The sequence below is a fragment of the Muscardinus avellanarius genome (assembly GCF_963383645.1).
Source record: "Muscardinus avellanarius genome assembly, chromosome: 21".
NCBI classification, from domain to species: Eukaryota; Metazoa; Chordata; class Mammalia; order Rodentia; family Gliridae; genus Muscardinus; species Muscardinus avellanarius.
Genome location: NC_137807.1, coordinates 21,902,507 through 21,929,155, shown reverse-complemented (window position 1 = coordinate 21,929,155; position 26,649 = coordinate 21,902,507). Strand labels below are relative to the sequence as shown.

Genomic DNA, 26,649 nt, shown 5'->3' with positions numbered 1-26,649 from the left:
TGAACCTCTCTGAGCCCATTAGATGTACATGAGCTGGGAAGAACCAATCACGGGAGGCTCAGGTCTCCTGACTCCCAGGCAAAGGCTCCTTAACCTGCCTCAAACAAGCCCACAGCAATGACACCGTCACTGTCACAAAATGCAACAACCTAAGTTCAGAGCACTTAAGGAGCTTTTTCAGACAGCCACAGAGCTGGGACTTGAACCGGGGTGCGTCTGGATCAGGAGCCGAGGTCCTTCTCCACTCTGCTAGGTCACAGCCAGAGCCTGGAGGCTGATGCTGACCTGGGTAGAGGGACTCAAACCTCTGCAGCTGAGCAGGCGCATTAGGGGACACACATGCTCTGGGGATCCCCTTCTGGGCCCCCCACGTGAGGGACCGCCCTCTTCACCACCCTGGTCCACACAACACAGGCCCTTTGCACACACCCCGGCACCCAGAGCCCCTCCCAGCCCGTACCTTTGCCCCTCCAGTGCGCGTGGGCCGCGAAGCCGATGTGACCCCCGTATTTGCGATTAAACTCCGCCATCAGGGCCTTGTAGGGGTTGCGGATGACGAGGATGGCGGCGTCGAAGGCCTGGATCTCCTTCTGACCGCTCTCGTGGGTCTTGATGCAAATGGTCCGCCCGCTGCGCCAGTGGTCCCTCTCCCCTTTGAACCCTGTGCGTCCGGAAGGTTGGGGAGCAGGCAGGTGAGCTGGGGGGTTGGGGAAGAAGACCCCCTGCAGCCCCCTCCCGCGCTCCTGCGAGCATCCTGACATTCACATTTACTCGTCCACTCAGTCTTTCCCTGGGCCTACTATGTGCTGGGTTTTGTCGTAGGAGCCCAGGCCCAAAACGTTTGCAAAAATATCCCCGAAGTTTAGAGCTTCTTGAGAATCAGATCGTTGGATTATTGGTGACCCAAAGGAGTGTGAAGTGGGTTCGGTCTGCACAGGGGGCGTGTTGACACCTGGGCGCTAGAGGCGGGCTTGGACCGGCCAGCAGCCCAGGTGTCCTGTTTGGTTCATGGAAGGAGGTGGGGGCGGGTGTTCACCAAAGTTCCAGGGCGCATGGCGTGTTTGTGCAGGAGAGCCAGGACGGAGTGAACCTCCTGAGTCAGGTTCCATCTGGGACTTGCAGGGATTAGACTAGCCTTGCCAGCCAGCGGGGGGCTTGCTCCCATGGTAAAAGAAGAGAGGCCCAGACAAAGGCAAAAATTACCTCCTGAAAGGTGGAGACAGTGTGGGACATAAAAACAAAACAAAACAAACAGAAACAAAAACAGCCAGGTGTTGTAATCCCAGCATTAGGGAAGCAGAGGCCAGAGGATTATGGTCTCCCCCCTCCCCCCAGCCTCAGCTACCTAGTGAGGCCCTTTGCAGCTCAGTGAGATCTTGTTTCAAAAAATAAAAAGACTAAAATAAATATAGGGCTGGAGGTGTAGCTCAGAGGTAGACTGCCCCTGGGTTCCATCCCCAGTACTGCAAAAATAAATAAATAAATAAATAAATAAATAAATAAATAAATAAATGACTAAAAAACAGGACTAGGGGTGTAGCTTGGAGGTAGAATGCCCCTGGGTTCCATCCCCAGAACCACAAACAAATAACAACAACCACAAACAAATAACAACAGCCACAAACACAACCAGAAGTCTACCCTGGGGCCGCACACAGGATTCAGTTTCGCGTCCTGCATTCTATTGGTGCGACCCTAACTGACATGTTTAAAGGGGTTCAGCCCCTTGTGACTTTGTTTGATATTCATTGAAATCCACTGGGTCACAGAAGGACACGGCAGGGGATGTGCGAGGCCCCACGCGGCTTCCCCAGGAAGATCTGTCATCAGAGACAGGGCATAAAAGCCAAGCCGTTTTCAACCAGCCCCACGCACGGTCACATTTCTCTGTGTTCGCGATGAGGCCCACCCTAGCATGGTATTTATGGAGATTAAAAACGGCTAGGTGTGGTGGCACATGCTTGTAATCATGTATTTGGGAGGCTGGGACAGGAGGATTTCGGGTTCAAGGACAGCCTCCGCTACTTAGCAAGGCCCTCTGCAAACTTAGTGAGAATCTGTTTCCAAATAAAAATAAAATAGGGCTCTGAGTGTAGCTCAGAGGCAGGATGACCCTGGGTTCAATCCCCAGTACCACACACAGACAAGCAAAATCAACACACACACACACACACACACACACACACACACACACACACACACACGAAAACGAGGGGCACTGGGAAACATCTTTGGAACCCAGACTAGGGTTTCTGAGAGTTATTCTGCAGCAAGCCCCAGATATATAGAATTCCATTTAGCAGAATGTCTTCCAGAAAGAGAAGCATTCTATCTAGGTCTAGAAAGGGGCTGTTGTGAACCCACAAGTTCTCCTGAGTGATCTCTAAGGTATAGGGGGCAGGTGGTTGAGGGGACTCAGACGCAAGCTGAGCAGAAAAGCTGAACACCACCACCAGGGGGCCCCTCCCCATCCCGCTTTGACAGAAGACCTTCAAAATGCGGCCTGCTTAAATCCTATTATTGGGGGAGAGGGCACCAAGCACAAGCTAAATGTATACCATTTTCAATATGTTCCACATATAAATAAAATTAAAAAAAAAGTGAGATCATACCAGAAAAAAATATAAATTCAAGTATTCTTGGCTTAAAAAAATCCTATTACTTTAGCCGGGAATGGTGGTGTGTGTTTGTAATTCTAGTACTTGGGAGGCTGAGACAGGAGGATCACGCAGGTTCGAAGCCAGCCTCAGCTACTTAGTAACGGAGACTCCCAACAACATAGTGAGACTCTATTTCCAAATAAAATATAAAATTTATATTTGGGAGTATAAAATTTATATCTGGGAGTGTATCCTGGAGGTAGAAAGCCCCTGGGTTCCATCCCCAGTACCACACACACACAAATACTATTCCTTTTTTTTTTTTTTTTTTTTGCGGGTCTGGGGCTGGAACCCAGAGGCATTTGACCTCTGAGCTACAATCCCTACCCAATTTTTTATTCTTTCTTTCTTTCTTTCTTTCTTTCTTTCTTTCTTTCTTTCTTTCCCTCCTCTCCTCCCTCCTCCTCCTCCTCTTCCTTTTCTCTCTCTCTTCTCCCCCCCCTCCCCCCCGCTACTGGTGTTCCTGGAAACCCTTCTACCTCCGGGCTACACTCCCAGACCTAATATATATATATGTATATATATATATATATATATATACATATATATATATGTAATTTTTTTTAATTGGAAACAGGGTCTCTTAAGCCAGCACAGCTGGCTTCAAACCTGCGCGATCCTCCTATCTCCTCCCCCCAAGCGCAGGGATGACATGCGTGGGCCACCATGCCTGGCTCCTCTATTTCTTTTTAACCTGTCCATCCTCTGTACTCCAAGACTGAGTGAGAAAAAAAAAGGAAAATACCCATCCCAGTGCAGGGCCCGCCGTAGATACTCAGAGAGTGTCCTGGGGGTTCATATTATTTGCAGTGACATGAATATATTAATAGTGATGGATACAGTGGAGTGGCCCTGGGACAGGGAGAATTAGAGATATGCAAAGGCCCGGCTCACCCGCAGCTGGAGGCAGGTTCCCAGGCCCCGAGCCAGGGTGAGGTTGAGGTTGTCAGGGCTGATGTCCTAGGGGGAAGCCCTGCAAATCTCTAACCTGCAGAGAGCTCAGTCGCCCCGAGGAGTCTTGTGTAGTGTCTGAACAGGGCTGTCCACTGGGGGTGATTAGGACAGCAGTCCCTCCCTCTGGCTCCTTCCTGCCTCGAGGGTTATATTATAAGCAGTCTATTCAGATTGGCATCTTACAGCTGCAGCCAGACAGACTAACATTGTTGGGTGACCGGGGTGGCCCTTTGCCTGCACCCAGGGGCTGCCCCGAGCTCCATCCCGGGCAGAGCTCTTGGCAACTGCACGGGCTCAGGCCCTGGGAAGCATTGCTAACCACAGCGGAAGGGCCTGTGACCCCCACACATCCCTGCCCTACTCAGTGAAAAGATAACCGAGGCAGGGGGTTGGCATGCAAACACCGAGCGCACAGTAGTTGTGGATAAAAGGGCTCCGTCAAACCGAGCGGCACATAGTAGGTGCTCAGTCTTCCTGTGCCCTCGTGGAGGGGACCTGTCCCAGCCCGGAGGGTCTCTTGCTTTCCCCCTCCTCTCTCCAGCTCCTCACCTTTGTTATACAGGGAGCCATCGAAATAGTAGCTGCCCGTGTAGAAGCCGGTGGCCAGCTCGATGAGGTGGCGCGCCCACGTGTTGCCCGCGCCCGGGAAGCTGGCCAGGGCCACCAGCTGCTTGGACTTGGCTGGAAGGAACCTTCTGTCCATGCAGCGGTTGTCTGCAGAGATGGAACACAGACAAGGGTCAAGGGCGATGGCAGGGAGAACCTTCCAGAATCTCACCCTCACCTGCTACCTACTGCGGTGTGACCCAGTACACCAATGAAAATAATAATAATAATAATAATAATAATAATAATAATAATAATAAACCTTCTGCAGGCTTCAGTGTCTCCATCTGTAAAAGGAGAGAAACTGTAGGAAGAGGGTTAGGCACAGAGCTTATCAGCACGAAGTAGGGATTCAAGAATAGCAAACTAGGAGATTGGAACTTCTCTCCCTACACCACCCCCAAGCCCAGCAAGCTGTTCATATTTGCCCCTGCACTTTACTCCAGATGGAAGGCCTCAATGGCGTCCAGCTACCTAGGATCCCACCTATCTGCAAGGGATCTGGACAACAGCTCTGGCCTTGGCCATATGTCCCATGTGGCCAGGCTGTGCATGGTTCCAGGCTCATCCCTCTCACCTGCCACCCGCTCCTGCCTCGCTTCTCCCCGGGACCCCACCGCACGCACTCTGGTCCCTCCCCATTCCCTCCTGTCCTCTCTACTTCCGACTCTCCTGGCTGACTGGGTACTTCCTCCCTCTCTCCCCCCGACTCTGTGCAGAACCATCACTACGTGACTATGTCCAGCTCCTCCCTGTCACTCATAACTACTGTAGCTCAGGGAGTTACAGATGTGAGCTGCCTTACAAAGAAATCCATTGCCAGGTGGCTGTTCGTCGTGCCAATGGCACGGTATGCACTTAAACAAACCTAGGTGGTACAGCCTGCTGCACACCTAGCTACCTGGCGTAGACTGCACGCCTGTAGGCCATGTTACTGTCCTGAATACAGCGGGCGAGTGTCACACGATATTAAGTATGTGTGTATCTAAACATGTCTATGCACAGGAAAGGTATTGTACAAATACTAGGCAACAGAAAATTTTCAGTTTCACGGTGTGTGTGTGTGTGTGTGTTGCTGGGGATTAAAGCCCAGGAGTGTTCTACCACTGAACTATACACCGACCCTTTTTATTTTTTAATTTTGCAACAGGGTTACCATGCACTGGCACCAAATCTGTGATCCTCCTATGTCAGCCTCTCAAGTACTGGGATTACAAGCATGTACTCCCGTGCTTGGCATTCAGCTCGACATTTATTTCATGGGACTGCCATTACAAATAGGATCTGTCAGAAACCCTCTCTGTATTGTGCTTCGCTGAGTTCCCACTACTTTGCATAAACTGTTTTAGATAGATGGGTAGGTGAGAGGCTTTGCAGTTGGGCGGATGAATGGCTTGGCAGAGGGCTGGATATAAGGACACAAGGGGGATCGGATGGAAGGGTAGATGAATAAGGGGATGCTAATAATCTTTGCTGCCTAGGGCTTTTGTAAAAATTAAGTGCAATAATGCATGTAACATGGTAAGACTCTAAAGTGCACCAAAAGGAGCAGTTATTATTTTTCTCCAGCCCTTAATCTCCTCCTTTGTAAAATGGGTCAGGTGAGTACCGTTCCGATGTGTATGATTCTGTCTTTTCAGACACCTCAGGATGCTTTCCAACAGAGTCAGGGAGCACACAGATCCAGCACCTACCGCTGCCGTCTCCTGCTGCGGCCATGAAGACAGACTGGTGTCTTTTGGCCCCTACAGCTTTACGGGAGGCTGAAGGAGGGCCTAGTATGGGGGATCTGGGGTAGGGAAGGAAGAGGAGGGAACCCCAAATACCAGCGTGGCACTTATACCTGGATCCTGCCTTCTTCATTCTGGGTGGGTGACCTCAAACCTTATCTGGGGGAAGACAGGTAGATCTTTCTCAACTACCCTAGCTCATCTGGACTTTCCTTCCCTCCCTTGACCAGGGAAGCAGTTGACCTCTGCCCAGGGCCTGAATCCCACTCCCACCATCTTTCCCCAGCATCTTGCTTCATCTATGGCCACTATATTTCCTCTCCCTTCTCTCTCTCTCTCTCTCTCTCTCTCTCTCTCTCTCTCTCTCTCTCTCTCTCTCCTCTCTTCCTCCTCCTCCTCCTCCTCTTCCTCCTCCTCCTCCTCCTCTTCTTCTTCTTCTTCTTCTTCTTCTTCTTCTTCTTCTTCTTCTTTTCTCTCTCTCTCTCTCTCTCTCTCTCTCTCTCTCTCTCTCCCTCTGTCTCTCTCTCCCTCTGTCTCTCTCTCCCTCTGTCTCTCTCTCCCTCTGTCTCTCTCTCTCTTTCGCTCTTGCTCTCTCTCGCTCTCTCTCCCGGCTCAATCACATCAGCATGCAAACATGAACTTGAAATTCTAGCCAGAGCAATTAGGCAAGAGAAGAAATTAAAAAATGCAAATAGAAAAGGAACAAGTCAGATGATCACTGTTTGCAGGTGATATAATCCTATACTCAGAAGATCCCAAAAGCTACTCCAGAGGACTCCTAAAGCTGATAAACATTTTCAGCAACACAGAAGGCTACAGAATCAACATAGAAAAAAAAATAGTTTTCCTATATTCCACTCATGAATCTGCTAAAAAGGAAATTAGAAAAACAGTTCCATTCATGGTAGTCTAAAAGAATAGACCACATTTTGGTTATCCATTCATCTGCTGACGGACACCTAGGCTGGTGCTGTAATTGGCTATTGTGAATTGTATAGCAGCACAGTTCACAGGAGCCAAATCAATACATACAATGGAATTCTACTCAGCCACAAAGAGGAGCAGAATTTTGTCATTTGCAGGAAAATGGATGGAACTAGAGAACATTATGTTAAGTGGGACCAGCCGGTGTCACTTAGTCCAGGGTTGTAGCTTCTCACTCATATGTGGAAGCTAGAAAGAGAGCTGGGATGAAGAAAAGGAAGTCTGCAGAAGGGAACCGTTCAGACAGTGCTATAGCAATGTATCAAGGCATCGCTACCATTCTCTCATGCATAGGGAGGGAGGAGCAGGCTGGGATCCAGAAGGAAAGACCAAGTGCCGTGTGCAGATACATTTACCCACTGCCAGTCCCACTATGATGTATAATCACAGTGCATTAATCAAAGTTAAAAAAAAACACTAGGAATAAATTTAACTGGGGAGGTGGAAGATCTCTACGATGAAAATGACAGACCACCCAAGAAAGAGATTAAAAAAGATACTGGAAAGTGGAAAGACCCCCTCCCACGTTCATAGAAAGGCAGAATTAACATGGTTAAAGTGGCCGTACTACCACAAGTGACCTATAGATTTAATGCAAACCCCACCAAAATACCAACGGCGCTCTTCAAAGAAAGCTTCGCCATTTAGAAACCATCCCCCTGCAGTGACTGCCGTCTTCCTCTGTCCTTCACCCAGTCACAGCCCCACATCCGTGCCCTCCGCTCCATATCAACCCTTCTGCCCCACTGGCTGGCACTAAATCCGGGCCAAGCTCGCCTGCCAGGACCGCTTGGCGGCGGCAGCAGACCCTCTGCTCTCTGAGAGTTTCTTCCCAAGAGTTTGTCTGGGCCCCTTTCTTCTCCCCACTTCCTGACATTTACCAAAGTCCTGCCAAGAACCTCCTCGATTTGGTCAATGGTCCTTCCAAGGACAAGTCCACGGCCCTCGATTTGAATGATAATTCTGCCACCTATTTCCTGGGTGACCTTGAAGAAATGATTTATCTGAACCTCAGTTTCTCCACCTGTAACCGCTGGGCTCTGAGGATGGCCCCAGGGTGTCAGGGAGGTTGAACAGGAGAGAGAATGCAGTATATTAACATGGTGCCGCCATGATGTTAAGGTCTCATCGATTAAAGCTCTTAGCTCTGCTTCTACTGGCCAAAGGCTCTGCCGACTCCTCCAGCCATGCTGAATCCACTTGTGCCAAGGAGAGTGAGCCAAGAACGTCTGTGCAGAAGCCATGTAGCTGGCGGAGAGGGGGTCTTATGAGGACGTTCTGCGGGGGAACCTAGAGCTGAGCACTTTCCAGAGTATAATTTTTCTACATTTTGATAGTGTTGTGGATTGGCAGGTGGCCATTGACTACTACGCTTAAAATCTGTGCATTTCACCCGTGGAAATGTGACTTCAAAAACCACCAAGCAGAGCTGGGGTTGCAATTTAGTGACTGGGCGCTTGCCTAGAATGCATGAGATGCTGGGTTCAATTCTCAGCACGGTAAAAAATAAAAGTCCCAAGTAAGTACTGAGTACTACATAATGGTAAACATAGCCGGGCGTGGTGGCGCACGCTTGTCATCCCCGCGCTTGGGAGGCGGAGACAGGAGGATCGCGCAGGTTCGAAGTCAGCCGGGCTGGCTTAAGAGACCCTGTTTCAAAAAATATATAAAATAGGTCTGGGAGTGTAGCCCAGAGGTAGAAGGGCTTCCAGGAACCCCAGTACCACCAAAAAAAAAAAAAAAAAAAAGGTAAACATATTGCAGTACAATGATGTTTGCAACTTACTTCAAAAGGTATCAAAAGATAAGAAGGGCCGGGTGTGGTGGCATACTTATAATTTTTGCACTCGGGAGGCTAAGACAGGAAGAGTGCAGGTTCGAGGACAGCCTCACAAAGAAGTGAGACTCATCAACCTAGTGAGATCCTGTTTCCAAATAAGAAATAAAATGGGGCTGGGGGGGTGTATCTTGAAGGTAGAATGCCTCTGGGTATCACAAAAAAAGGGGGACCAACAGATAAAGAAATGGAGAGATGTGTGCGTAAACACAGCAAAAATTTAACAATTTCAAAATCTATGCAGTGAGCATGAGGCTGTTTCTGTATGTAATCCTTTTGATTTATCTCTACATTTGGTCCTTTTTCAAAATAGGGGGATGGATGTGGGGGCAGGAAAAAATTCTGAGAAAAGGAGTTTCCATTCAAATACTGCCTGGAGATAAAGCGGCTGCTGTTCCCGGCGCTAAGAAGGGTGTATTTGGTTCTTAAGCCCCATAAATCCAAGTAGAGGCTTCAGGCAGTGTTGTGTTGAGCTTTAGAGGAAGATAGACCTGAGTTCCTCTCCTGGACTGTCATGACTTTGAATAATCGTCTGAGCCTTTGTTTTCTCAGTTATGAACAGAGCTAGCAAGCCGCACAGGACTGAAATGGGAAGTATTCTCAATGCCTGTCGAGAAGCTGTGGCTAAGAGTATAGTTCTGGAGCCAGGCCTGGTGGCTTATGCCTGTAATCCCAGTACTTGAGAGGCTGAGACAGGGGGATCACAGGTTCCAGGCCAGCCTCAGCAACTTAGCAAGACCCTGCTTCAAAATAAAAACATGAAAAGGGCTGGAGGTGTAGTTTGGAGGTATAATGCCTCTGGGTTCAATCCACACTCCCCCCAAAAAAGAGTATATTCAAACCCAGATCGCCTGGGTTTGAATCCCAGCTCTGCTCTGTTGTAGCTGTGTGGCTCTGGCTGAGCCGTTCAACCTGCGTTGAGTTATTTTATCTGCCCAATGGTCATTGCAGTATTTATATCATTGGATTGTTGAGAGGATTAGATGGTGAGGCCAAGCAAGAAGCTTCCACAATGCTTGTTATAATTATGATAAGTGTGTGGTATATACTTAGTTCTCATCAGAAACCTCAGGTCTTAGTACACCGAGGTGCTCAATAATGGAAGCCATGCTGGACCGGGCTCTTGGCAGCCTGGTAAGTCATGTGGTACTCCAACCTTCCCAGGATGACAGGGAAAAATTGAATAGTGATGGCCTGGGGATGGGGGCAGACTCAGGGAATGGGTAAAGTCATCAATTAGAGACTCTTTATCTGCTCTTGAAAAGACTCCAGCATCTATCTGGGCTACATCAAAGCCGGTCATGGTCACAGCGCAATTAATCTGTGTATAACTCTCCCCTTCTGGCAGAGGTAGCACAGTTCTGCTTAGACAACCAGCACATCCAGCCAAACTAACAAACACTCATCCTTCCTCTTTAGGGTGTAGATGGAGCCAAGACCTGCACTCGGTCTCTAGGCTCAGAGCAGGACCTCATGGCCACACTGGTACTCCTCAAGCCAAACAGGACAGGGTATTGGCGGGACTGCCACCATCTCAGAAGACAATTTTGTACAAGTCCAAAAGTGGCACAGTGCCCTTCTTCTGGCCAATGCATCGCTGTCTGGGGCTCGTGGTGTCACAGACAGCACACAGGTTGGCTTTCAGACACCATCTTTCCTGTGGGCTATGACTGTGCAGTGCCCAACCTGCCCACCCATATATGGTGGCCTCGTAACTGGGAGATGAGCCAGAGGGGTCTGGCCTGGGTGTATTTTATTGTCTCTGCGCCCTATTTGGAGGGTATAGGAGTATTTTCTTTTAGAGGATGGGGAAAGGATTCTAGCAGGGGCGCTGGAGTCCTGAAAGCAAATTGCTTTCATAGATGTGTAACTGTGTTCGTTTTCAACCCCTCTGAGTCTTAATGGGGATGATCTGCCCTGGCTGTTGGCTACTGTGTAAGTCACATCACTGGGTGAGATGAGGCTTTGCACAAGGACTGGTGTGCCATCTGCGGTCAGTGTGTTCAGATGCTAGGGTCTCTTGCAAGGCCTTCCTCTGTGTTCCACAAGGGATGCCCCCCTACCAAGTGCGAACTGCCATGTGTGCAGCCTCCATCAGGATAAGAGGTTTATAAGTAGATGACTTTAAGAAAGTCCCTCGGTGGCTCTGGGTCTGAGTTTCCTTTCCTGTGATGTGGTCACAATGTCTGTCTCCACCTAATAGGGAAGCTAGAAGGATGCATTGAGAAAATGCATGCAAAGGACTCAATACTGAATTTGAAGCAGAGTGAGACCTCAAGAAACTCCTAGGGCTGCTGCCTCATTGCCTACAACATCACCACCACCACCACCACCACCATCACATCATCACCATTGTTATCACCACCATTATCACCACCATCACATCATCACCATCACAATCATTATCACTACCATTATCATCACCATCACCACCATCACTATAACCACCACCACCATTACCACCATCCTCATCACCATCACCATCATCACCACCCTCACCATCGTCACTACAACTACCATCATCATGATCATCATCACCACCTCCATCATCACCGCATCACCATCGTCACTACAACTATCATCATCACGATCACTATCATCAACACCATCATCGTCACCATCATTATCATCATCACCACCACCACCACCACCACCATCACCACCACCGTCACCATCATCACCACTATCACCATTGTTATTACGACCATCATCATTACAATCACTATCATCAGCACCATCATTGCCACCATCATCATCACCATCTTCATCATCACCACCACCATCACCATCGTTACTACAACTCATTGTCATGATCATTATCATCACCATCATCACCATCTCACTATTACCACCATCATCACCACCATTACCATCATTATTACAACTCTCATCATCATGATCACCACCATCATCACCATCACTGCCACCACCATCATCACTGTACCGTCGCCATCACCATCATCACTACAACGACCATCATCACAGTCACTATCAACACCATCTTCATCACCTCCATCATCACCATCATTATCACCATTGTTATTACAACTACCATCATCACAATCACTGTCATCACCACCATCATCACCTCCATCATCACTATCATCACTATTACCATCATCATCACACCATCTTCATCATTACCATCACCATTGTTACTACAACTACCACCATCACAATCACTGTCATCACCACCATCATCACCTCCATCATCACCAACATCATCACCATCATCACTATTACCACCATCATCACACCATCTTCATCATCACCATCATCACCATCATTACTACAAGTACCATCATCACGATCACTATCATCAACATCATCATCACCACCACCATCGCACCATCATTACCATCATCATCACCATCACCACCATCACCACCGCCACCACCATCACCATCATTACCATCATCACCGTCACCACCATCATCATCACCGCCATCGCCATCATCACTACCACTACCATAGTCACTATCATCAACACCATCATCACCACCACCATCGCACCATCATTACCATCATCATCACCATCACCACCATCACCGCCACCACCATTGCACCATCATTACCATCATCATCACCGTCACCATCGTCACCGCCATCATCGCCATCATCACTACCACTACCATAGTCACTATCCATCAACACCATCCTCTTCATCATCACCACCCTGGTACCCCCAAGAGGCAGAGAAGGAAATAAATAGTAAGTGGAGGTTCCACTAGCAAAATAAAAAAGATAGAAGTGGAAAAGATAAGTGAGACAGGGAAAAAGAAGGGAGGAGAGAATGAAGAACAGATAGATAAATGTACAGCATTTTAGAAATGGAACAGATTTTGGAGGTTAAAAATCTATAGCTTCATTACACAGACGGAGAAACTGAGGCAAGGGGGGAAACGAGCTGTCCAGAATCACACAGCGTGTCTGTGCCAGAGCCGGTGGAGAGCGGGCCTCTCTTCCTGTTTGGTCTCACTGCCCATACTATAAGGAAAGGGCCACCAGCCTCCCGAGGGATAGAAATGGGTCTTGGAACCTTCCCCCTAGGGACTGCCCATCCCAGGAACGCTAAGCCTCGCCTTCTGCCCTCTGGCCTGCACGGTTCTCCTCTTGCTGTAGGTGTGGGAATGGAGGGGGCATCGGGAGGGCACCGGGTCTGCAGGGAGCCCACCTTACCTTGGACCTGCGTCTGGTACACTATGAAGTGGCTGGGGGTCCCGCAGCTCTCAAACTCCTCAGCGCTGCACTTCTGGGCACAGAGCTGCTCGTCCTCTCTCTCGTGGAGGGGGAATCGTGTGGTGGGAAACCCACAGTGGCAGGCGGTGCCCGCGAGAGCCGCCAGCGGGTACTCCTGGGGATGAATTGGAAAAAGAAGATGGTTCCGGCCTCACTCATTTGAGGGTCACCCAATCTCACGGTGAACCCCAGCCTTGAAACTTTGCCTGTGCGTGCACCCGTAATTATTGTCTGTTTGCCCGATTCCTTTATTTGAATTTTGAAGGAACTGTATCACTATTAGAGAGGGCACTTGTGCAGGAATAGCACTTCTGTCTATACTAAAAATGCAGATACCAAATAGCACAGAAACAAAACACTGTGCGGTTGGTCCCCCTGTCCCTGTGGGTTCTGTATCCAGGGATCAATCCAAAACTGTGGATTGAAATGCTCAGAAAAGCCGGGCGTGGTGGCGCACGCTTGTCATCCCAGCATTTGGGAGGCTGAGACCGGAGGATCGCGGTTTGCGGACAGCCTCAGCTACTTAGCGAGGCCTCTACAACTCAGTGAGACCCGGTTTCAAAATAAAGAATAAAAAATAGGGCAGGGGGTGTGGCTCGGAGGTCGAATGCCCCTGGGTTCCATCCCAGACCCGCAAAAAAAAAAAAAAAAAAAAAAAGAAATGTTCAGAAAAAAAAAAAAAAAAAAACCCAGCAAGCCAGGCGTGGTGGCACACACTTGTCATCCCAGCATTCAGGAGCTGGAGACTGGAGGATTGTGGTTCGTGGACAGCCTCAGCTAGTTAGTGAGGCCTCTGCAACTCAGTGAGACCCTGTTTCAAAATAAAAGGACTAAAAACTAGGGCTGGGAGTGTAGCTTGGAAGTAAAATGCCCCTGGGTTCCATCCCCAGTACTGCAAAAAAAAAAAAAAAATATCGGTACTATAGGTAACATGGAGATGATTCAAAGTACAACTATAGGTAACATGGAGATGATTCAAAGTACAGAGAGGTGGATGTGGGTAGATTCTATGCAAACACTCCGCTGCTTTATATGCAGGGCCTGAGCATCTGAGGATTGCGGGGTCTGCCGGGCATCCTGGAGCCAATGCCCTGCGGACACTGGGGAGTGACTGTAATTAAATTCCACCTGGGCACGCTCGCCTGCCAAGACGGTGAACCTGGGGTCAGCTCTATTTCTCCTGCAAAAGAGAGATTAGTGGAGGGACATATTAAAGACACTTTTGCATGGAGATGGAGCTTTCTCCTAGAGGACTTGAAAGAGAACTGAGAAAGGAGTGTGTGTGTGTGTGTGTGTGTGTGTGTGTGTGTGTTTCTGTCATGCGGTACACCACAGTAAATGTCTTCTTGGTCTCAGAGTGATATGCGTGCTTGCTCTGGGCATGCCGTCTGAATCTGACCTTTAAAGTCAAAAGGGATCATGATACTTAGGAGTATCCAGTGCCTCTGTTGGAAGAGCTGCTTTGGGTTAATTTGTTTGTCTTATGGAGCAGTTCAGGCAGGGCAGGATGGATCTGAGATTTGGAGAACAAGAGTCTGACCTTGCCTAATTTGCTTCTAAACCGGGCACGCGGTGCTGAGCCCTCCCCGGCAACTGGTCCAGGGATAACCTGGTTACAAACCAACGTCACACCCAAGTGGCGGCACCCAGTGAGCTCCACCTGGCTCCTTTCCTGACAGCGAGTCACCAGGAAAGGCAGCCCCTACCTGAAGAGCAGAGAGAGGCAGGTGCTGAAATGTAGGCAGGTCGCCCCGGGCCACAGTGGATGTCACTTTCTAACTAGTGACAACATATTGGAGCCTCCTCCTCTGTCACCCTAAATCTGAGACCCACAGCTCTGTGTCCCTGCCCCCCGATCCCCTAAGGAGAACTGTCAAAGAGGCTGCGAGAGGGCTGTAGAAGAGACTCCTGTCTACCCCTTTGCTTCTGCTTTCTGCTAGTCCTGTGGGCGGTCTGGCTTGATTCCACTGTTGGGGACACGGCGTGTGTCCCCAACTCTGGCTGGCCTGCAGAATCCTCCAGGGCCCTCCCTGTAGGAGCAAGGTCCACCTGAGGGCAAGCTATGTGGGTGGGGTTTCCTGCCCAGGACAGAAGACAACTGGGAGCCTCTGGCTGCTCCCAAATGGTTCTTGGAGGTCTCTCTGCAGGGTTGCCAGGGTAGTTGGGGAGTTCAGAGTTTTGTTTTGGTGTCAGTCTGAGCTCTGTAACTCTCTAGTGCTGGGAGCTTGGGCTGGTCTTCTTGCCTGTGAGAGGGCGGTAGAAATGTGGCCCCCGTGGCTGTGGTGAGACAGGCACTGTGAGTCGTGGGGGCTACAGGAGGGCTCTCTGAGCACCCAGTGGCCTCTTCAGCCCTTCAGCCTTCCTGAGAGATGCTTCCAGGACTTGGAGCCCGGGGAAAGGAGTATCCTAGCAGGATGACTTGGGTGGAGGGTCTGGGCAGGGAGCAGGAGTGCTCAGACCCTCCGCACATGCCAGAATCCTGGAGAATGGAGACCATCTCTTCCCGGGGGCATCCCTTGCACCGAGCATAGGGCCTGGGACATGGGTTCTCATGATAAATTTGCAGAGTAGATGGATGAAGTTAACTTTTTGGTGGCAGGGGAGGGGATGTTATTATTTTTTTAAATACTGGCTTAATTAGCTCATTTTGAGGGAAGGGAAGGTTGGAACTCCTTGGATATCCCTTGGTGCCAGTTATATGCTCAGCTCTGTATTGAACACACTGTGAGAAAGACAGATTCTACCTCTGATCAGTCTGGCTGGAAGGAGGATAAGCAGGTAGCCACCGAGGGTCTCAGGCTGAGAAAAGGACCCATGGGTCATCCAGTCCAACTCCGCCTAGTGCAAAGTTCGGACACCAGGTCCCCCCTGTCTGTGCTTGGATATCTGCAGTGATGGAGGACTCACTCTGTCCCAGGGTGATCTATTACTCTGACTCTAAACCTAGTTTGAATGTCACCCTCATTTCTTCATCCACAGGTTCCCTCAGAGGGATAGAAATATTCCCCAGGACGGCTCTCCTCTCTCCCTGGATCCATGAATGACCAAATTGCCTCTAACAGCACAGTTCCCGACCTCATCCGCCCTTCAGTCCTTCCTCACCATTCTCTTCCCAACCCCAGGTGCTGGGAATGGGACCCCGTGCTCACTTTCTCTGTGCAGAGGTCCACACACTTGTCCACAGACATGTTCGGCATGGCGGCTGTCACAGGTAAGGCCAAGGAGAGGTTGTTGGGCCTGCGGAAGCAGCCTCGGAATACGGCGCTCCCATCTGAAGAGCCAGAGAGAAAAGGCACAGTCAGATCGAGAAGGTTAGTCAGCTCTAGTTGGGAGAAACACCTTCCGAAGGAAGCTCCTAGAAGTCAATGCCCAGAGAAGGCAAGAGTCCCACCCAAGGTCCCACGGTGAGCCAAGGCAGAGGCTGAAAGGGCTGTCGGCCCTTTCCTGTCTCAGCCTCCGGAGTACTGGGATTACAGGTGAGCACCACCACATCCAGCTCCTGGTGTGCCTATAAAATTGAGCTCAGTGGGTTCTCAGGTCTTGAGTTGAATGTCTCGTCCCAGGAACACCATCATCGTAAGACATGGGATGGTGTGGACGCCACGCGGAGCAAAACTACAAGTGCAGTAGGTGCCACTTAGTAAGTCCCTGCTGTGTGTCACCCACTCCGCCGAGCTCTTGAGGAAACGTCGGTGCATCCTGCCTACCCGAGAAGCCTGCAGAACTCATGCAAACTCATTTCACAGATGAGAGAAGCAAGACCAAGACAGAGACGAAACCGAGGACCTGCTGTTGGCAAGAATGTACCGAGGTTCATCTCAGAAACAAAATGTGAGCCCGTGGAAAAAGCAAATCAAGTTTGCAAAAACCATATGCCTCTGTCTATATAAGATATGGTATATCTATAATATGAAGCTTGACACTTTTAGCATATACACATATATTTATATTTATGTGCAGAGTAAAGGACATGAAATTACTCCCCTGAGCAGAAGGATGGGGGATGTTTATGAGCGATACTTTTACATTTGAGCTGACAAAGACACCCTTGAGAGTATTCCTTACCACCCGACACCTGGCAGCCTGAAGCTTTCCCTGTGGTTCCAACTCAAACTAAGGACGTCTGATTTTGGCTAAATGGCTAATTTCTGGCACATGCTGCCGGCTCACACCATCGAGTACTACATAACTTTCCGTTTCTCTGGCCCTGGCCTGGGGAGAGGAGCTGTGATGAACCCCAGCCTTAGTTTCCCCTCCTACAAATGGGGAGCAGGGATTGGCCCACTCAGGGACTCTCATGCCTGCTATCAAAGGGACATCAAGAAGCGTGGAGCCACCTTTGCTTGTCTCAGTGTCTTGGGGTTGTACTGGAACTTGGAGCGCTGGCATAGGGACGCATGTGCTCTGTGTAGGTAAGCCCCCCACTCCCCAGAGATGAAGCCACCAAGCACAAATGCCCCTAGCACCCGGTGGAGAGACACCATTCTCTGGTGTGCAGTGCTTAGAGGGAAGCCCCGTGAGGCCATCCGGAAGATGGTTTTTTTTTTGTGTGTGTGTGTGTGTGTGTGTGTGTGGGTCTGGGGATGGAACCCAGGGGCATTTGACCTCCGAGCTACACCCCCTGCCCTATTTTTTATTCTTTATTTTGAAACCAGGTCTCACTGAGTTGCAGAGGGCCTAAGTAGCTGAGGCTGTCCGCGAACTGCGATCCTCCTGTCTCAGCCTCCCGAATGCTGGGATTACAAGCATGTGCCATCACGCCTGGCCGGAGGACGTTTTTTTTTTTTGTTTTTTTTTTTGGTGGTACTGGGGTCCCTTCTACCTCCGGGCTACACTCCCAGACCTATTTTTATATTTTTGAAACAGGGTCTCTTACGCCAGCGCGGCTGGCTTCCAACCTGCGCGATCCTCCTGTCTCCGCCTCCCAAGCGCGGGGATTACAAGCGTGCGCCACCACGCCTGGCCAGAGGATGTTTTTTGACGCTCACAGGATGTCCTGTGCAAGCTGAGTTCAGGGGGAGCAGTAAGACTGAAGCTGAATGTTTAGGGCAACGAGGCAGGAAGGCCTCCTGCTTTCCTTCTCGACACCACCAGCATCTGCTAAACTGTCCTGGATGCCAGGCTCCATGCGGGGTCCCTAGGATCCATTCCATCTTCTTAGCAGCCATCGGAGGCAAGGGTATGGTCCACAACTTTTAACCTTGAAGGAGAATCCTTCCCTAGCCCCTCCTGCCATCCTGTCGGGATCTGAGATGCCCCCCTCCAGGAACAGGACCAAGTGGTAGCTGAAGGATGTTTGGGCAGGGTGGGAGGGAGTATCTGTCAGAGCACCAATATGGGCAGCAGGTAATAGACACATTGAAGACCTGATTTATAGAGGGCATCTTCCTAGGGGTTTGGGACATGAGACAGAAGGTGTTGATCACTGTGTGGTGTGCGTCTGGCTGTGAAAAAAAAGAGTATGTGCCAGTGTGTACATCCCGTGCACGCATCGTGTGTGTGATATTGCGTGGCAATGTGAGCTTCCATCCACCTGTTTGGACATGAGAATGTCAAACTCTGAGGATGTAAGTGGGACCCTGTGGGCTCTGTGGGCAGATGCATGCCCATCTGCCTGGCCGGCTTCCCGAAGATGGGCGACAGCTGTATTATGAGCACAGGGCTTCTGTGATAACAGTGGGCATCAGACCTGCAAAAGCGTGAGTCTCACTCAGGGTGTTTCTGCACGTGGAGACAATAACCCCAGGGCTCTTCCTGGGTTGCCTGGAAGTAGTCAGCTGACTAGAGGAATCCTCTTTCCTAGCACAGGGCAAGGCTGCGCTCGGCTCCCGGCCTCCAGGAGTTTGACATTTCCCAACAATCCCCCAGCAGCTGGCACCTGCTTGGAATGAAATGTTTATTTCCGCAGTGCAAGTTGACACGCCACATGGAGAGCAACAGGGGTGGGATGCTGCTGGTGTCCACCCCAGGAATCCAAGCGCACCGGGACTCTCACGCCTGGTGCCGCGGCCAGGAATACAGCAGGTGTCTACAGGTGGCTGTGTCACAGCAGAACTCACACAGGAGTCTGGGCAGGAGTGATTGTGCCTCTGGGAGTGTGAAAGCTGAGGAGAGTTCAGGGGTCCCTGTGGTCCCCTACTGTTGGGCCGCCCTTGCTGTTAGAGATTGCTTGCTATTAGGGGTCATGCTTGCTTCAGACAGTTAGGGTCCTTCTCGCAGCTGTGACCTCTAGTAACTGAGACATTGGGCCATGATGGCCAAGTGTGCTGCCCTCCCCGCCATCCCGAGCCTAGCACCCGTTTCTTGGGCTCAGTCTGACAGGGCCACATTAACATTGCCAGATGACCTTGAAGGGTCCAGACCCACCTCAGGGCTCTGGAAGGGGCCCCCTGGGTGGCACTGCACCAGAAAGCTATAGTGCTTCCCTGAACCAACAGGATCAGGACAGGCCCTTGGCTGAGCCACAGGGAACTCGTGGTTAGGAGACATGGGTTCTAGCCCTGACTCTGCTTCTTGCTGCAACTCTGCAGAGTCACCTCTAAAATGAGCAGTTCTCTTCCTGTGGCACCCACGGGCAACAGCATCTGCCCTTGTCTTTGAACGGGGTGTTTCCCTGCATTTCAGAGCCTCAAGGCTCTCATCTCTCAAATGGGGGCCTGAGAACCGGGTGGACCATTCAGAGATGGACACGGATGAGCTTTGTTAACTTAGGCACTGAGGAAGAGACAGAGGCTGCCTCCTGGCTTGCTGTCCTTCCACAGGAAATAAGGGGAAGGATGTGGCATCCCTCCCCTGATGTTTCTCCATGTGTTTTCCTGCACCCTGCATGCATCGGAGGAGAAAGAATGACATCATCTCTGCTCAGATCGGTCACTCTTTGACATTTAAACAGCTGCTAATGAGTCCCCGAGTCTCAGCTCAGAGAGGAGGGCTAAATTGAATGTCCTGAATACCAAATAAGGTGAGATTCTCTGAGGCCTCAGAGGGCTCATGGTGACCGGAAGTGACTGATCTCTGTTTGCCGTGGTCTCTTTTTGGTCAAGCAGTGTGCTGGAGTTGCAGGTATGGTGGTGGTGGTGGGGAACAGATCTGGAATACATTTCCAGGACTAGCCTATCTTGGATGGAGGACATTGTTCGGTCAGCAGTTGGAGAACTTTCTAAACTATCAAGGGAAGGGTTCCGCTCCACTCCCAGGAATCTGAGAAAGCCTTTGGAGGCCATCTCTCTCTGCGAGTTCTCTCTACTACGCCTTGGTGATCCGAGAGTCAAGATTACAAATGGCGACTAAGGCGTCTGCTCTTCCCGCTTTTCTCCTTTGCTCTGTCTGTGATCTGGGCCACCTGGTGGAGTGATAAGAAGCTTTCTCGGCCTTTCCATCTGAAAATTAAAAGTGAAGTGGCCGGCGAATCTCTTGACCTTCTTGCTGCTCTGTCATGCCATGAAGAATTCCAGAGTCGAGGCGCTGCCTTCCTGCTGCAAGAATGCAGTGGCATCCAGCAGGGAGAGAAAACTTAAGCCGGTTGCACTTAGCTGTGTGCCCTTGGGCAGGCGTCTTCACTCCCCTGAGTCTCAGTTCCCCTTATCTGTAAATACGAATCTTTATATGTATCCAGCACCGTTGGGGTCGAAGGCCAGGGGATGGCATTGGTAACCACTGAAGCATAACAGAAGCTCAATGGCACTTCCTGCTTCTTTCTCCATCCCTTGTGTATGGTGCATGAAGAGTGGCCAGGAGCTTTGGAGGAGATTCTGTCGATGCTTTTTAACGTGCGTGCTCCATATCAAGACAGGCTGATGGTGACCATGTTTCTTTGCTTCAGGGCTTGTGAGGGACAGGGTGGACCTGCCACTCTGTTAAGCTCTTCAAGAGACAGCCTGAGGTGGTGACCAAATACCGCAGCTTCCTGGCCCTGCACATCAATGCCACTGAGCCTGATTCTGTGCCACTTTGTAGAGTTCCGCAGCGGACTAAGGCTCTGGGTGGCTCGGTGGTCACCTGCTTTGTTAAGGGCCCCTCCCTTTCTCATTTCTCCACCTCTACAAGTGCCTCTTGGAACCATCTCCCGAGTCAACCATCCCATCCTCGTATTGAGGGAAATGCAACTTAAAGCATCTTGGACTGGTGAGGATTTTTGATTCATAAGGAAAATAATTCATGAAGTTCAGGGTCACTGACTCCCCAGCTCACAGACCATGTGACTGATCCCTGGGGTCATGCATGATTCCACAGTCAGCTGCCCTGAGGCATCTTCCCAGTGGTCAGCACTGCCAAAGAACAACAACAGGCCCAGCAGGGGCCACACACTGGAAATCCCAGTGCTTGGGAACTTGAGACAGGAGAATTCTAAGTTTGAGGCCAGCCTCAGCAATTGAGCAAGATCCTTGGCAACTTAGTAAGACCTTGCTTTAAAATAAGAAATAAGCCGGGCGTGGTGGGCACGCTTGTAATCCCAGCATTTGGGAGGGTGAGACCGGAGGATCGCAGTTCACGGACAACCCCAGCTACTTAGTGAGGCCCTTTGCAACTCAATGAGACCCGGTTTCAAAATAAAGAATAAAAAATAGGGCAGGGGCTGTAGCTCGGAGGTAAAATGCCCCTGGGTTCCATCCCCAGACCCGCAAAAAAAAAAAAAAAAAAAAAGAAATAAAAAGAAAGGGGCTTGGAATGTGGTTCAAAGGTAGAATGCTCCTAAATTTAATCTCCAGTACCTTAAAAAAAAGAATGGTGGTGATAATAATAACAGCTACATCACATGTGTTGCACTTATACTATCTCAGTTAATCCTTGCCACAGTCTATGAGCACTGTGATCCTGTCTTACAGGCAGAAAACCTGACACTTAGCCAATCCTGCACAGCCAGTGGGGAGCAGAGTTGGGACTTGGCCCCCACCTTGCTGGGATCTGACAGCACAACCTAGTTCTTTACCTCACTACTACTTATGGGAGGCCAGTATAATTCTAACATGGCAGGGCTCCAGAGACCCAATGCCAGCCACGCACATTTTCCAGAAATCCTCCAGGGTAGGAGCCCGAGGATTGCCGACATCCATGCTCCATGTTCTGACAATGCCAGCTGTTCATTGCTGGGATGGTGCCTGACCTCAGCAGCTTGGGCTCTTTACTAGCAAGAGGCACATAAAGCAGCTGTTCATCGACTTTCTTTGCTGGGGGCAGACGAAGACCAGCCCGGAACCAGCCGCAAGTGCCTCTGAAGTCCTATCGTCTCTTTGTTCTGGGGCTTCACAAAAAAGAGGGGTAAATGTCACCAGGCATCCATTTAGAGGCAGGCTTGGAAGAGTCCTCCTAGGTTTGAAAGAGACCACCACCCCCTGGGTAATTAGGCCAAGGTCCACTGCACTAAAGATGCTGGAGAGAAGAAACAGCGGTGAGCTGGAAGCCATTTGCGGCTGCCTAGCTACCTATAATCAGAGGGAGACTGAATTACACAAAGAGCCTAACTGTTGCAGGAGAATTCACACCAGCTATTTTTAGACATCAGCAAAGGCTCTAGAGGGCTGTTGGAAATTCAAATTGCTTCAACTGGGTGATTTTCAGAGTAAACAGGGGAGACTACAGTAGGAAGAAGGGGTGCCCCGCTCTAACAGGCACGATGCTGGGTGTTTTCTAGACTTTCTCTCACTTGGCGATCACGGCAATAGCAAAGCGCTGGAAACGTCACACGTTACCAGTGCAGCATCCAAGGGGCTGAGGGACTCAGCGGCTTGCTCAGTCAACACAGCAAGGCAGCGGGAGAGCTGAGGCAAGGATGAGCTCTATCTCATTCCTAAATCTACACTGCATCCAAAATTTCCTGTCTTTCAGCATTTTGGTTAGGGAAGAAGAGAAAATCAAGTGTGTACCCTATCATGATACAGAAGGAAATTTCTTTTCCCATTACTCTTTGGCCCTACACAGAGGAACTCATGAAGCTTGCATAAATTATAAAATTCAGGAGTTGCATACATGTATTGAGGAAAAGTAGAGACCTGGGAAAGAAGGAACCAGATATGGTCTTTCCAAGGAAATGAGATTTTCCTGTATCATCTGAGGCTCCCCTTAGCAGAGGAGAACATAAGCTCAAATACTGCACAAAATCCTCCTAACTTTCCAAGATAAAAAGAAAAAAATCACCGATATGGGCAAGAATGCACAAAATCCACTGTGAACGTTGCAAAGCACACATCAGTGATCTATTTAAAAGTTGCAAGGCACACATCAGGAATCTATTTTTTCCAGTGGTAAATGGGATTCATAATGCTTTTTATCGGGGTAGAATGAAAACAGAAACAAAAACAAGAACCAAAAGGAAGTACTGAACCCTGGGATTTGCAGTCATCTGGAGTTGAGTCTCACTTAAGTGTGATTCAGAACCACGGACAGCCACCCATTGGGCCCACTTGCAGGTCAGCGTAGTTCTAGTGAGCCTGGTGACCTGAATCTTGCAAGGCTCCTATGAATATTGCAATCTCCTATGAAGTTGTAATGTTCTCATATCACCATAGGGTCCCTCCCTCTGGGAGGAGAGCTATCCTTGCTGACACATTTAGCAAACAACTGTGAAAAATGTCATCCAGCCAAGAAGGAAGTCCATTTCTTGGTTCTTTTATATCAAAGGCAAAGAATCTACATGCCCAAGAGTCTGTATCAAGGCAGAATAGCAGGGTGCCTGCATATGTTGGCTCTGCCAACCTTTTAATGCATTTGCTACTATGGAAGCATTTCCATCACCTCAGAGACATATAGGCTGGCTCCCCACCCAAAGCAGAGACCCAATCACTATAGCACTTATAATAAGTCCCCTTTGGATCTTCCCAATCAGAATGAGTTCTGTACCCATACGCAGGGGAATAATATTAGAAATAGTATCAATTCCAAATAGTGTCTCTATGAAGGGAATCTGGCTTCTGCCACACCTGATTCCTGGAGTCTTTATTCACTTTCCTGCCTGATGTAATAGATATAATGTATGGTAGAGACATGTGCCAGTTACTTGGAAGGTATCCCTTTCTGATTTGTTTATGTATAAAACAGATCCCTGGCATGGAAAACCAAGGATACCACTGAGTTGGAGAGAAGACATATTGCTTAGAGGCAGAAAACACAGAAGAAAGGATCAAGGGACTGGGACAAAGGGAGTTAATCTGGGGCTAAGGAGCTACCCCACATAAAAAAGAGGAGATGGGGTCCTGAATCCCATTCAAGGAGTCAGGGTGTCTACACTACTGTTGAGAGTGGACATCTCAGCTGAGAGTCTGAGACCTGGCGCCCAGCCTATGCTCAAGCCCTGAGAGTCAATGTAGCCTTGGGAAAGTCACTCTTGCCAATTGTCTCCTGAAATTGCCTGTTACTCTTTAGCATGATCAAACCGCTTTGCTTAGATTCCTCTCTCATCGTTTGGTGAAGTGTCTTGAGCCTGGGTGTCTGCCGCTTCTCCTCCAGACAAAGACATACGCATCCTTCAAAGCCCTTGGTAAGTGCTCCCTCCTCTCCGGTGCCTCCCCCAGGGCTATTCAGTCGAGTCACCTCTGCTTCCCGTGCCTCAGCTTCTACAAGCACGAACTGGAAACACCCAGGGAGGAAGGTGATTCCAACATGGTACTCAGAGCATGATCTTTTCTGACTCTAGACTTAACATGGCTTCCCCATTCACTTGCAATCTCTTTAGAGTAACCTTCAGCTCAAATGGTGTTCCCATGGCTCCTGCAGGCCAGTGCCCTGCAGTCCTCTGCACACACCCTCCGTGGATGAACTCATCTGGCTGGCAGTGGGTCTACCGCCCCAGGAAGTGGTGAACTCCTTGAAGGCAGGGACTGTGCCTACCCCACACTGAGCTCATCAAGTGTTCAAGTTAAATAAAAGGTTCTAGTACTCTGTCTATAAACTGGGAGCTCACGAGGAGTCCCAAGAGCACACATCATCGACGTTTGTCTTCTTATTCATCGACCTCCATTCTCGTCTCAGGCACAACAGTCCCGAGGTTCATAGGACTTGGACTTTTCCTTTAGTCTCCAGCTGAAAGTGCCAGGCTTCAAGCCTTGCATAGTGCCAACTTAGAGCAACCATGGTAGACTTAGAGAATGCAGGACTCTACTCTCACCAGAAATGACTGAGACTCCCCCTCTTGTACTGAACGCAGAGATGGTTTTCTCAGATGGCACAAAACCCCATTCAGGGCAATTCCAGTCATCCAAGGGGTGCGGCAGCATCCCTTCTAGTCTCCAGGGCTGCTCCCCAGCAGCCCCCCAGCTTTACAGCAACCGGCCAGTCCAGCAACTGTGCGGTCCCACCACCACCCAGACCCACCCCGCCCCTACTGCTGTAGGGGCCAACACACCTTCCTGTAATAGAGTCTAGTAATCTACGTGTGCTGAGGCTTTTATATTTAAGCTATTGAAAAGTCTTTGATGGCCCATGAAAGTATTAATCATAATGATAAGTGTGTGGGTATTTGAGAAAGAGAGAGAGAGAGAGAGGGAGGGAGGGAGGAGAGAGAGAGAGAGAGAGAGAGAGAGAGAGAGAGAGAGAGAGAGAGAGAGGGAGAGAGAATGAATTGAACATTGAACATTAACCAAGGGAAGTCTGGCTTATATCCGGCTGGTGATATGCACAAGCCAAATCCTGTTATCTGTCTGGCCTCATCCATTAGCATAAACTAATGGAGGTAGCAGCTTCCTTTTTAAATACCTCTGGCTTTTGAGGCTACATCTTCAGATGGTCAAAGTGCTACCATCAAATCAACAAATATTGGCACAAACAGGGTAACTGTGAGGATGATAACCAGACACCCACCAGGTGGACATCCTCCAGCCCGGACTTCACATCGCACCTCGGCCCTCTGCCAGCCAGGCCTTCAGGCCCGAAATGGGATAACTGAGGGAAGGCGGGTGGTGTCATCAATTTGTAGAAACCAGCATGCTTGCACATCTATTTATTGCACAGCAAAGCTCGAATGGGGCTTCCAAAATATGGGATGTAAAACACTGAACACACGATCAAGCAATGCATTTTTGAAAAAACGAAATTCATACAGAACAGGCCCTTCTCTGCAAACAGAGAAGGATTAGCTTTCTGCTCACCCATCCAGGCAGAATTATATTCTAGGCGAGATATACTGAGATCTAGACTTATTTATTCCAAATTTGGTCCATAGATCAGCAGCCCAGCGTTACCTGGAGCACTTACAAAATGCAGACACTCATGAACTGGCTGAATCAGATTATACATTTTAACCGGATCTCCTGGGGCAATCTCAGCACACTCAATTTGGTCAAACGTGGGCCAAAGGGTTTGAGAGCTGCTGTGGGTTCTTCTTGTACTGAACTGCAAAGATGCTTTTTTTTTTTTTTTTTACCTTTTGTTTCTTTTTTGGTACTGAGAATTGAACGCAGGGACATTATGCCTCTGGGCTACACATCTAGTTGTCCTCTTTTAATTTTGAAACAGGGTCTCAATAAGTTGCTGAGGCTGGCCTTGAACCCGTCATCCTTCTGTCTTAGTCTCCCAAGTACTGGGATTACTGGTATGCACCACTGTGCCGGGCTAGTGTTATGAGTTTCTGTTGCTGCCTCTAGGTCCACCGTGTAGAAGGGATAACATCCAGAAAGCCCAACGCTCACCCCACATCAAGCCCATTAGC

At 49.5% G+C, this 26,649-nt stretch overlaps 1 protein-coding gene across 2 annotated transcripts in view; it reads right to left on the bottom strand.

Annotated features, from left to right (window-relative positions):
• Window positions 1–26,649, bottom strand: part of WSCD2 (WSC domain containing 2) — a gene marked incomplete at both ends in the record, with an annotated part of 47,641 nt that overhangs the window by 7,301 nt on the left and 13,691 nt on the right. For both annotated transcript variants that reach the window (XM_080717378.1, XM_080717379.1), the window contains 4 exons: window positions 461–661; window positions 4,164–4,328; window positions 12,951–13,125; window positions 16,160–16,281. In XM_080717378.1, coding sequence (XP_080573504.1) covers window positions 461–661; window positions 4,164–4,328; window positions 12,951–13,125; window positions 16,160–16,281 — 663 coding nt within the window. The remainder of the gene's footprint in view (window positions 1–460; window positions 662–4,163; window positions 4,329–12,950; window positions 13,126–16,159; window positions 16,282–26,649) is intronic.